The sequence below is a fragment of the Microplitis mediator genome, chromosome 2 (genome assembly GCF_029852145.1).
Source record: "Microplitis mediator isolate UGA2020A chromosome 2, iyMicMedi2.1, whole genome shotgun sequence".
Classification (NCBI taxonomy): domain Eukaryota; kingdom Metazoa; phylum Arthropoda; class Insecta; order Hymenoptera; family Braconidae; genus Microplitis; species Microplitis mediator.
The window spans coordinates 15001039-15014318 of NC_079970.1; the positions used below are offsets into that span (position 1 = coordinate 15001039).

At 30.3% G+C, this 13280-nt stretch overlaps 1 protein-coding gene across 4 annotated transcripts; it reads right to left on the bottom strand.

Annotated features, from left to right (window-relative positions):
* Positions 1–1610: 1610 nt before the first annotated feature.
* LOC130663565 (uncharacterized) lies at positions 1611–10084 on the bottom strand. 4 transcript variants are annotated; one of them, XM_057462849.1, is made up of 5 exons: positions 9893–10084; positions 7350–7564; positions 6193–6520; positions 4866–5883; positions 1611–4009 (listed from the first exon to the last, which is right to left on the bottom strand). In XM_057462849.1, the coding sequence occupies exons 3-5, from the start codon at positions 6297–6299 to the stop codon at positions 3728–3730; spliced, it is 1407 nt and encodes a 468-aa protein (XP_057318832.1). In that variant the 5' UTR covers positions 6300–6520; positions 7350–7564; positions 9893–10084; the 3' UTR covers positions 1611–3727. The 4 variants fall into 4 exon arrangements, with proteins under 4 accessions (XP_057318832.1, XP_057318833.1, XP_057318830.1 ...); XM_057462850.1 differs by lacking the exon at positions 7350–7564 and having other exon boundaries at positions 6193–6436; XM_057462847.1 differs by lacking the exon at positions 7350–7564.
* Between the last annotated feature and the right edge of the window lie 3196 nt (positions 10085–13280).

Sequence of the window (13280 nt, forward strand, 5' to 3'; positions counted from 1 at the left end):
CATACGAAAAAAAGTATATATCCGGGCAAAATTGAATATGTCTCATATATGCGACATATATTCAGATTTGCCCGGCTATATACTTTTTTCGTACAGGAACTTATGCATTTCACATTATCTTATTCTGTTAACTTTATGTTGTAGCTAATGAAACAATTTTTTAATCTCACTGCTACATCATTATTTGAAAATATACATTTTATTAATTATGAATTTACAAAATTTACAAAAGTTTTAGAACGTCTTTAGAGAAATCTACCTTCCATTCTGACTCCCAGAAGGAATTTTTTTTAACTTTATAGTCATTACTGTTCTATAACTAATTATTTTATGAATGTTATTTTGATGTGTTTTACAGTTGTATTTTTCTTTCGATAATACTTTTTTTAGTAAATTTGTATTGTTACATGTTGCAAGTTTCATACTTTTAAGCTATTCGTTAATTTTTTGTTTCCACGAAATAGTCTCTTCGAGAACTCATCGCATATTTATCAATAATATTTTACTTCGAACGAATGTCTTTTGGACAATGGGTATGATGGTCTCCTTGTGTAAGACTCAATTTTAAATCAAGAATAATTATAAATCATAATGAGTACAAAAAATGTAAAAAAAGCTGACCATTAATCAACTCTTTAGACAGCTCTCACAAATCGTCCATTATAAATGGGCTTGAATATATTGTTGATTTGTTTTTTATCTCTTCGGTTGAAAAATTTCTTTTTTATCATAAATTATTAAATACGAAAATTCAGAATTAGGTAAATTTATCAAAGATATTATGGATAGTAATTCATTAGTAAATATAAAATATTAAATTTTCAGTGGTCAGTTCGTCACTTTGTTATAGTGACTTTATCAAGTTTCTGAATTGAAAAATTTCAATAACAAAGCGATTAAACGTCGTTTGAAGTATTAATGTTTGATCCCTGATTAAGAAAAATTATTTGAAATGATTCAAAACAATTTGAATCGACTCATATATAGATTAGGGTGGTTCGTTTCAGAGCAATATTTTTTTAACTTCCCGCTAAGAAAATTGTAAATTTTCAAAAATTCGGGAAGTTATTGGTTTCGGTCCGATTTACGAAAATCGAATTTCCATCAGATGTCGACGTTTCGAGGTCCTAGGAAGCTATCCTGACTAATTTCACGATGATGTCCGAGTGTATGTATGTGTGTACGTACGTACGTACGTACGTATGTATGTATGTATGTAAATATTCATAACTCTTGAACGGATGAACCGATTTTGATCGTTGAGGTGTCATTCGACGCGGCTTGTTAATGTCTTGAGGCCGTAGAAATTTGAACTTAATCGGTAGGGTGCGTTCAGAGATATTTCAAAAATAAAATTTTTTTAAAAATGTTTTATTTGGATAACTTCCAATTTGCTCGATGGATTGATTCCAAAATCTAATCAGCTCTAAAACTCTATAAGCCGCGTCGAATGCCACCTCAACCATCAAAATCGGTTTATTCGTTCAAGAGAAACCGTTGACGAAAGAATTCAAAAAAAATTTTTTCCTTGGTTTTTTTGAAATTTCTCAAAAACGGCTGAATAAATCAATTTCAAAATTCGACCAGCTTTAGAACTTGATAAAACGCGTCGATTGCCACCTCAACCATCAAAATCGGTTAATTCGTTCGCGAGATATCGTGGAAGAAAGAAATGCTAAAAAATGGTTTTTTACAAAACAATGGCATACAAAAGTATTTGCGAGCTCGAAGAGCTCGAAAATATATTCACAATAATGTTTTCGAGCTCAGCGAGCTCGAAAACAGCGGGAAGTTTTGGGGCTGGCCCGCAGGGTCAACTGACAGACCGATTTTTTTTCAAGGTGCTGACTCGAAGTCTGGTAGAATATGTAGAAAAAAAAATTTGGTCAAAATTTGAGCCCTTAACTACTATTTTTAGAGGTCGCCAATTCATTGGCCAGTTTTCCCATTTAAATAACATACAAAAATCATTTTTTTACACTTTTCTTCACCGTAACCTGTGAAGAAATTTTTTTTCTAGTTAGATCATAATTTATTCTTATAGAGCATAAAATTCTCTAAATAAAAGTATGTCACGAAAAAATTGTCTGACGAATATTTTTATATTTATATATACCATGGAAATTTCTATGGGAAAAGAGCGGGATGTTCAATTTTATTCGAAATTTAACTTTTAAAAAAAAACATAACATGAGCTTTCGAGGCGTGCACTTTTGGATTTTCCAAATTTTTATCTATTTTGAATCAATCGTTAACTATCTTGTTTCTACAGACATCTTCTAACACGATTAAAAAAATTAATCGATTTCATTGGAAATTAAATCTAAATACAATTCCAAATCGATCTGATCAATGTCTTATTTACTCAGTAAAAAAATAATTTGGTTCGATTTAATTCTTTTAAATATTTTAGGTATTTAAGAGTTTTTTCAATTGTCGCAGAAATATTTTAAATTAGTTCATTCGTTTGAGAGAAATTAAGAAAAAGCGTTTATTTACATATATACAGACACATTTACTTCGAACATCTACTCCAAAATATTGAAAGTCGAGTTTTTGAATTCGAACAGAAATCAGTAACATTTTTTTATTCGAAAATTTTCCATTTTTATAATAAAATGTTAAAATCTATTTTTGTGTCTGACTACAAAAACTTGCCAATTGACGGAAAAATGGTAAGTTAAAAATAAATTACAAAATTGAACCAACTTTTGTCAATTAAAAAAATTTTATAGTTATTATCGCGTGTATGAGCTGACATTATTAATGATATGAGACAATCTGGAACGACTTCCAGTAACGTGTTGATTTTTTGTTGTCAAATTTGTCAAAAGACAGTAGACTTTAAATTATTTATTAATTAATTTATTGACACTACTAACAATAGTAAATAAATTTTTTGAATGTATTTGTTTAGATACATGGTCACTCGGGCAGTTTTGTTTGTCGTAAACGATATATGCATCTCATAAGTGGATCTCTATAGTCATATATTGAATTGATAATAACGAGGTCATTGACAAATGTGTTATGTTAAAAAAAATCTCAACTTTATTTTATTAAAAAACTGATTTTACGAAACTAAATGTTGTATTAATAATAAAACCGGTTTTTATTGATTATTTTTTATAAATAATACAAAGTATCAAAATTTAATATTCATCAAGTTTGCTCTTCTTTTTTTTATACAATCATATATTTTATCAAAAATCGAATAAATAATTTTTTATTATTCTGAGAATTTTAGTTGATCGACAATACTATATTATTTATATCATTCTTTTATTTATTGAGGTAGGATTAAGTAGAGATTTAAATTTATTTAAAAATTAAGAGATATGTATTTAATATGTTGGTGTTTATGAATGTTATATAGAAATGCAAACGACATGGTCACAGCCATTATATTGCTTTGCTAAGATTATTTTATAAATCTCGCACACGTCTTAACTTATAATATAATAATATATGTATAATATAATATAAGGTACCATGAAATACATATGGCCAAAGATCAGTTCGAAAAACTGTCTTTTGCAATAAAATAGTTATAATTAAAAATTAACTGTGAAAAATATTCACCCGTAACTACTAAAAATATTATTTTAAATTACATTCAATAATAAATTTTTGAATGCTCATCTATTAATTGTATTGATCAAGTCAATTTAATTTTTTTTAATCGATAAATTAATATTAATAAATGAGTTGCTAATGATTCTTGACTTTACATGCTTCCAAATATTTTACGCCCTTTAGTAACAGACATGGAAACAACGACAACACTTAATATAAAAAAGATTAGCCCTAAGATTGTAGTGAGGGCACGACACCATTGTCGTCTACGTTTAGCGCGAGCGATTAAGCGACCTAATCTTTCAGCTCTATGACCGTCTAATGTAAAATCTAAACTTTTATTGAAAACATTTATGCCTTGATTCCAATTAGCTTTATGTGAGGAGTCTCCTACTGCACCATAGGAAGAACTTTCATCACTGAGGTCCAGCTGCTAGAACAAATTATTGTTGAATTTAATTAATTTTATGTATGAATATTAGGGTGGTCCGTTTGGAACGACTACTTTTTTTTTCACTGCCACTTCAAAATATTATTGTCGATACTGAAAAAAAAATTTCCTGAAAGGTTCAACTCTTAATTTTAATTTCAAGTACTTTACATTTGATTTTGAAGTTTTCCCATTTATAATATATAGGAAAGTTTGGATTGTTTTTTTTCAATTCTCTATAGCTCAGCCGCATTTCAAGTTATCGGGTCGTCGTTTGCGGCATTTTGTAGGTAATTTAATACTCTTCATAAGTCTCCTTGATAATTTTACTCAGACTATAATTGCTTCTTCAGTATTGGTTCTGAGAATCATTTTTTTAATAATAATTTGGGTTTTTAGTTGATATTGACTAAATAACGAAATTTACAGTGAAAATGCAGATAACGATTTTTTAGTAAATTTGATGCTCTACAAAAAAGGTCCTCTTAGTTACGTGGCCCAAGTTCTTCGTTCACGTGATATATATAGGGATTTTATTAATTTTGTAAATAAAATATTTCTCAAAGATTTTTCCGATGCTTATCAAATTAAATCCTTCGTATTTTCATTAATGGGATAAGTTAATAAAAAGAAAATTTTTTACTGATTTAAAATTAAAATTTTAAAAGGCATTTGGTCGAATTTTCAAAAAAATATTTTGAAATTAAAATTAAGGGCTGAAACTAGCAGGGAATTTTTTTTTTTCAATGCCTACAACAATGCATTGAAGTGGGAGTGAAAAAAAAATAGTCTTTGCAAATAGACCACCCTAATGAATATTAATACTAAAATGATAAATTTTATAATAATAAATATTTACCGTAGAGTATACTGGTTCATCAGAATTATAACAAATTTTATCCTGTGTGTGTTCAATTCTAGGAACCATCTTATTATGTTCTATATCTTGCAAATTATCACGTATTTTAATTAATCTATTATCATCTTTATCATTAGTATTTTCGACACTTTTGGTATTATAATTAGAAACCGTATGTGCAGTATGTATACTATTGCAATGAGGCACAAGGAAAACCGCTGGTATTTTATTACACTGTTCATGTTTGCTATGTTTCTCTTGAGATTTAGCAACAGACTTAAGTAAAAGTGTTTTTCCTTCATGAAGACACTGATAAGATGTTTTAAATGATGGCACGGATGGATTAGCGTATCCTGGTTTACTGTATAACTTTAAATTAACAGGATTAACAGTCACTGAATCTTTACCAATTGCGCTGGATGAAGATGATGATAACCGATAGATGTGTTCTTCACTTGAAATACCAGTAGAAGTTGTACCATTTGTCTCGATTCCTTTTTGTACAGTACGCGAGATATCACGAAGAATTTCGTCAGGCGTCATGTCGGACTCACCGTCAATGACAGAGTTGAGGGTCCGTGAGAGCTCGAAGAGGACGTCTTGTGCCGTATGGGCAGAAGGCTGGCAGTCTCGCCAAGCATTGCGACATCGACTGGCGTACGTGTAAGCGCGAGCGTAACTGCAACTGGCGGATAAGCCCTCGCAGTCGAGCGTCTCGCAACCAACTAAGTGTAAATCTCTACGATAAATAGATGAACAAGGCCAAATAGGACGTGGTATTGCTTCTGCTTCGTGAATTACTGCTAGACCGAGAGTGGCCTCCGCTCCAAGTGTCCCGACTGCGGAATTTCGGAGGACTGAAGCACAGCATGTAGAATATGAACCAGCGGAGAGTGGCGGCGAATGACTTGAATACCCGGAACTCGTTGAGTTGCGCCATCTCTTAAGATTACGAAGGGCAGCCGCACCTCCGTTTACTAATTGGGATACTTCCGCATCTATTGCTTCCTGTTCAGACCTAAAATTACATTTTAACAAAATATATGTTGAATCTTTATCAATTAATAATTTATATGCCTCAGTCATCAATTATATAAGTCACCTCGTTAGAATATAAACTGATCAAGTTTATATTACTTTCTATAATCATCTTAATTTAAGTGTATATACATGGGAGACTCCAAAAAATTCTTCACCTACATTTCATAGTGATTAAGTCTGACCGTTAGATCCGACTTTTTAAAAGTGAAAGGAATATATATATATATATATATATGTACATACATAGACACGTCACCCTATCTTACTAATAATATTCTTGGCTCACCACTCGACGTCACAGCGATGGTAGTCCTGATGAAGTTGTGGCGTTAACCCGACTCCATTGTTTGCGGACTGGCCAGCAGTTGGATGTGTCTTGCCACACCGGGGCATTCCCTCATACGGCACCACGCTTTTTACACTTATACGTCAATGCCACTAGACCGCATGGACTTGATGCAGGTTCATCCAGTGTCAGTACCCACCGTAACATTCTCCCCCCTCCGAGGACTGTCAGTCAACTTGGCCTGCTGCGAACCGCAAGTAGCCCATTATTATCCACATCCTTTGTTTTTTTTTCACACGATTTATTTTTTATCTGCTCTCAATAAACTCTGGAATCAGTTTAATTGTAACTATAATTTTATGCATTTGTTATTAGAGTGTATCGAAAAAAAGAGAATGGCAAGCGATTAAATAATTTAATAATCACAAGTGTGGGGTCATTCATAAAATACGTCACCCAAAATTGTTTTTTTTTAGACCCCCTCCCACCCTTCGTCACATTTTCTGCGATCCCCCTATCAATATTGCGTGAAAAATGATAGACTCCCCCTCCCGTTATGACGAAGATATTCATAGAAATATTTATATACTTATACAAATATGGAACGAATGACTTTCTATCGTAACAAAAAAATAAAATTTAAAAAAACCGAGAGAAAAATTTTTAAAATTGTTTGGTGAATTGCGAACGTCACGTTTCCTTGGACCCCCCAACCCCCCTTGTCACATCTTGTCACAGTAAGCGACTTTAGCATCATCTTCAAAAATAAATAGCGTCTTGTCATTCGTTAAAGTATCTAAAAACTATATATGTACAAGTTTTTTTTTCCCAACCGACCTGTTAGTAATTATAATTAATTGTTGTAACATAACGATAGATATAAGTATCTAATGAAAAATTAAATACACGGTATTAGATTCCTTGAAGCTCCATAGCGTAAGCTAGTGTTAAACAAAACGAATAAACATGAATTATTATTGCATGATATCGACGAGGCTATAAAAACAATTACGAAATTTCTCTGATGTGTTTAGAATGACACAAGAGTATAATAAATGGTAGTGTATATTATATATACACTATACCTGCTACTGAGCAGGTAGTGCATAGGTATCATTTGTATCGTGATGATGAGGATAAGATATATCGAGAGTTACTTGACATCCGCTGAATTTAATCGGGACCCCGGCGGTGGCCATGTAAACTTTCACGTTGTCTTGTTGTTGATGTTTACGTTATTACATAGTGGAGCCAAGGAATGTCGATGGGCGCGAGGGCATTTGGCAAAGGCCGTCTGCATGGTCGAAGTAACCTGAGCGTTCAAGCAAAAACTCGTTACAGGAGTCACCTGAATGCTCTCGAAAGTCCAAGCCTATAAAGAAACTTAACGATTAAGACGTAATAGTGAGGGATATTACGGACATTTTTGCGTTCGTGGTCAAGGTAGATTACGTGACTATAATACATTACTATTCTACTGTATTCATGATATATTTAGGACAAAGCTATAATGGTAAAACATCTGGTCTTAATTTAATTATTTTCTGTTCAATTCTGTTGACATAGATGATAATAAACTGATAATAATTTCCGATTAAAAATTATCATTGTTACAATGGATAACATAATTTATGTGATGTACTTATATGTAAAAAATTAGTTCTATTTATTTAAAAGAAACCGGTTGTTACAAACTAATGAAAAGCAGTAGTCGTTCATCGTTATTTTGAGCAATAATTTTTTTCCTGAGTAATACTACTTGATTAAATCAGGGTGTCAATCGTTTATAGATCGAACTAGTCAACTAATATCTTGTGGACTTTATTTTGCACTAGTTTGGCTTTCACTATTTTAATAGACTTAATGACTGCCAATGCATTGCGCGAATATCAATCATAATAATAGTATCAAATAATCAATTGGTACGTAAATATAGAAAATATGTCAAAACTTTAGTAATTACATTTTTTTTTGTTTTTCAGTATCCCCTCCCAATATACTACGGTATTCGATTGCGTATTCATGCGTATACAAAAATAACTTAGGGAGTAGAATCAATGAGGCCCATCGGCGCCCCGCAAGGTCGAGCAAGTTGAAATATCTCTGAAGATACATCGCTGCTGTTCGGGCAAAATACGGAGGCGTGAAAATAACGTGACTTTCACTTCTCTTGAAAATATAAATTTAAGTACAATTTAACTTTTATTTTGTACATCAAATCATATTTCATTGTTAACAAAAGTTAAATTAAGATCTTGTGACAAATAATTTAAATTTAAATTCTTCTAAACTAATTATCATTAAATATCAATATATTTTTATTATTAATTATGTATTATTGGAATTAATTAATTTTATCCTATAATTTTAATTTAAATATTTTTTTTTTATTTCATTAAAAAAAAAAATTTAATTTAAGTAAATGGGACAAAATGAAAAAAATCATGAATTTAAAAAAATGAAATATTATTTTTTCAGTTAGTCAATTGTACACCCAATGAGTTCCAGAAAAATATTTGATTTACAAACTTTCACTCGAGCGCTGCGACATGGTCGCACAAGTCAGGGACGTCCTTGTCTTGCAAAAGAAGACGCGGCTATAAGTACTTATTCAGGCGCCATGCGTTTCGTCGTAAAAAAAAAATGAAACATTTATGCAATCCTATGCAGCGAACATAAATAATAAATAAAAAGAATCAATTAATACTTACGTTTGAATTCTTAGAATAAAAAAAAATTTCAGTCAATGCCAGTTTTATCACTAAACTATTTATTAATATAAATGAAGTAACTATGGGCTAATTTTGGTTGATTATAAATTAACATTAATCTTGATAAAATTTTAAAAGATATCTATCGTGAAGAACAGACTTATTTCCAGTAAGAAAAAAATTAGAAATAGTAGATAATATACCAATGTAAACGAGATGAGTCAAGAGAGAGTTAAAGTAACGTTAAAAGGCAGATGGAAGAAACGCGACAGAAGTTTGGAGAAAGTCATGAGATTATTGATTATCAACAGTGAGATCATACCCTAAGTAATTTTAAATTCAAAGCCACGAAAGTATGTACATCTATTTATGTACAGAGAGAGAGAGAGAGAGAGCGAGAAAATTAACATAAATTAATAATATATTTGATAAAGAGCACAAAGGGTCCTGATTAAAAAAAAACTATTAGAAACGACTAAAAACAATTCAAAACGATTTAATTTTAATACTATACAGATATACATTCATCATTGAGTAAATCGTTTTATTTAATCAGGGGGGTGCAATGACACGCTTCATCATGTAATATCTAAAATTATAACTTTTATAGCGGATATTAGTAATGTTTGTGTGAGGTTTATGGTAAAGTATTCAAGGAGCGATCACTGCTATTGCGTCAACAAGTACAAAGTAACGTCTACATGCTTGAATGAATACTCGATGAAATCGTCATCGAGGTAAAGGTAAGGCATATTTACATAGAATGTTTTTATACTAGCACCTGTACGTGCAATTGTTTACTGAAACTAGCAGACTTAAATAAATGTATAAATTTTGAATCTATCGTAATACAGGTAAGTATTTAACATTTATCACCGTCACTTTTAAATTATAATACGTAACCTAGGGTATGTTACGAACTAGAAGAAAAACATCATATAAGGTTGCAAATAATGTTATCAATCAGTGTATTAGTTTCATATAAGTACCTATTTCAGAAAACAGTGGCTGTCCTTTCGATGTAAAACTTTCACGCGCGTATAGGCGCGTTGTTTGCGCGCGGTCGATCTTGCACTCGCGGTTCTCTAAAAGAAACTGAAAGTCCCGTTTATCGAGGGACACACTGTCCACAAACTCAGGTCAGGCCGGGCTTGCCGACACATTTCATAGCCGCTGGTTCGATTATATATACATATATAAAGAAGTATACGTTTAGTTGTTAAATTTCGAGATGTATCTTAACTATTAATGTATAAACTTTATAACAAAAGTGAACAATTAAAACATATTAATTATTCATTATTCATTATTCATTATTATTATTTATTCATTAATTTGAATGTTTAACTACAGTTTTTTTATATTATAGAAACAATACATCTTTGAAAAGAATGAAAGTCATTAAAACGTACTTTGGCAATAACAAACATGTGAATAAATAAATATATATAAAAATAATTTTCTTAGGCTCTAGGCAACAGCAATCCTTGATAATATCGGAAAATAACTGGATGGCAGCACAATCCACGTGCAATTAGGGATAAGTAGGACGAAAGTCTTAGACACTTTCCAGAAGCTTATAAATATTATCGCCAAGAGAAAATTATTAATAAATATATCGCATGTAATAAGTAGTTATAGAACATATGTGAAGCGTTTGAAAATTTTTATTGAGGTAAATCGTTTTGTATCTATCTATATAAATGAGTAAATATAATAAGCTTCTTGTGGTCTGATGACTTAACATTTTTTTATCGTGTAAAAGAAATGCTTCCGGAACAGTTAGGAAATTTTAAATTTACTTTCATTTTTAACATTAAATATTATTTATCTAATGATGCAACATCTGAAAGAAATTTATCATGCTCTCTCTTTTTTTTACGAATATTATAAAATATAAAAAAACAATTATAATATGTATATACACGGAAAGAAAATTCCACTAAAATTTACGATGTTAACATCGTAATCGTGAACTATACTTTCATTAGCATCAATTTTCAAATGTCTCATTTTAAAATTTACTATGCAGGTTACATTTTTTACTAATCAACATCGTAATTTTAACAAAGACTTTTAGGATTAAAAATTATTTCAAAAATTACAATTTTAACATCGTAAAAATAAAACAATAATAATTACAATTCAAAAACTATATTTATTCTTATCTTTCTATTTACTTTTGAATAAAATAAATTTTACAGTGCTGCCTCTGTTATAATACGATGGGAATTATAAAAATTACGATGTTACATCGTAATTTTTGAATAGTATCCGCGTCCTCCGGAAGAGGCGCTCTCGTGACTAATGACTATTTATTCAAATCGTTCATATGGATCTTAAAATCAATATAGAGTTGTGGCCCTTCGGTCGCCGAATGGTCCAAGACGTCGGACACGCCGCACTCGAAAGGACTCGAGTTCAAGTCTAACTTCCGAACGAACATTATTCTATTCTTTTATTTAAAATTTCTCTTCAAATTTTACTATGTTCACATCGTAATTTATACTAAAGAGCTTAAGACTTCGCATTATTTGTCTGAAGTATTATTTCTTAAATGAAATTTCCAACGCTATATCGTAAAAATTATGATTTTAAAGGTACCCCTTATTAAAGAAAGCGATTTAAAACGATTAGAAAAAAAAATTTTTAATATTTTTTAATGCTTTTAAATACTTTGAATACTTTTATATCGCCCTTCTTATATGAGCATTTAACATTGCAAATCGTTTTAAATCGCTTCTTTTAATAAGGGCGTATAGTCCACCATTAAAATAATCAATAGGACAAATTACGATGTTAGCATCGTAAATTTAACTGGAATATTCTTTCCGTGTATATTAAGTAATACACTCTCACTCAAAAATTTTTTAATGATTTGCTTTGTTTTGTTGACTCTCAGCTTGCAGCCTATAAATTATTCTGAAGAAAAAAACGAGCAGTAGAAAAATTACAGTTTTTAGTGTAAAAACAAATCCCTCGTATAAAAAATTTTAAGCATTATAGTTTGCACTGTAATTATTGAGACTAATTCTTATAATAAAATAATTACAATTACAGATACCAAATTTTACAGTTTCTAATGTGTTTTTTAGTTGATCGAACTTTATTATGAATAAAACGCTATTAAGTACTGAAAAATGACTTATATGAAACTGTAATAAATACTACATCTCAGAAATAATGTAATTTTTACAATTTCGAAATAGGGGGACTTTGCTGATATTTGAAACTGTAATTTTTTAACAATTTGCCCGTGTAAAAAAAAATTGTTGAAAAAAGGTTGAAAAAGTGTTGACTATTCTAAACTTCAAAACGTGACACAGCGACGAACTTTTTTTGAATGTTTTTTAAATTTTTGAAAATTCGAGAGAACCCGGCAAAAAATGTTCTCATAAAATGTTACACTGAAAATGGCCTGGTAAAATTATATGAAATTGTATAAAATTTCACTGTGAAGCCTTACAAAATCGTATATAACATTTTATAAACTCAGGAAAAAATGTTTTTATAAAATCATATAAAACTGTATAAAATTTTATAAAATTTTAAACAATTTTTTAAGACTTTACAGTTAAATTTTATACAATTTCATTTAATTTTATAAAATTTTACAAAACTTTACAAATGTTTGTAAAACTGTATAAAATTTTACCAGGCCATTTTCAGCATAAAATTTTATAAAAACATTTTTTCCCGGGGAAAATCAATAAATACCCTGATATTATTAAGATATGCTAAAACAAAAAACGTTCAGAAATATAGTTTAAAGTCAGTTTTCGAACGTCTTTTGTACTGAAAAAAATTATGAAACCTAGTATTTTAAATCGAGCGTCAAAAAAAGTTTACAAATGAGTCAAAAACGATAGTATGTAGTGTTAATAAGTCAATTATAAAGAGAGTAAGCAAAGTTATAAGCACAAATAAAAAGAGTAAGAGCTTAGGGTGTGTATAAAGGGAAAAAAGAGCTCAGGGCGTCAGAAGGTAAACATTGTAAGAAACTGCAGGTTGTACAATTAAAGCACTCTAATAAAACAATTAGAATCTCAATAAAATTACTAAAGAGACTTTCGAAGAGTATTAAATTACTTACAAAATGCCGCAAACGGCGACCCGATAACTTGAAATGCGGCTGAGCTATAGAGAATCAAAAAAAAATTCTAACTTTCCGATGTATTTTAAATGGAAAAATTTCAAAATCAAACGTAAAGTACTTAAAATTAAAATTAAGGGCTGAAACTTTCAGGGAATTTTTCACAAAAATAGCCGTTACAAACGGACAACCCTAATAAAGATATGGATTGGACAAAATTTTCCTTATTTCCTTAATGACATAGATTAGATTAATATGTCTATTTACATGCAATTATTATATTT

Coding starts and splice junctions, on each gene's coding strand:
- LOC130663565 (XM_057462850.1), bottom strand. CDS start 6,299: ATGCCCCGGTGTGGCAAGACACATCCAACTGCTGGCCAGTCCGCAAAC. Junction 5,884..6,192: donor CATCGCTGTGACGTCGAGTG/GTGAGCCAAGAA, acceptor ATGTAATTTTAG/GTCTGAACAGGAAGCAATAG. Junction 4,010..4,865: donor ATGAACCAGTATACTCTACG/GTAAATATTTAT, acceptor AATTTGTTCTAG/CAGCTGGACCTCAGTGATGA.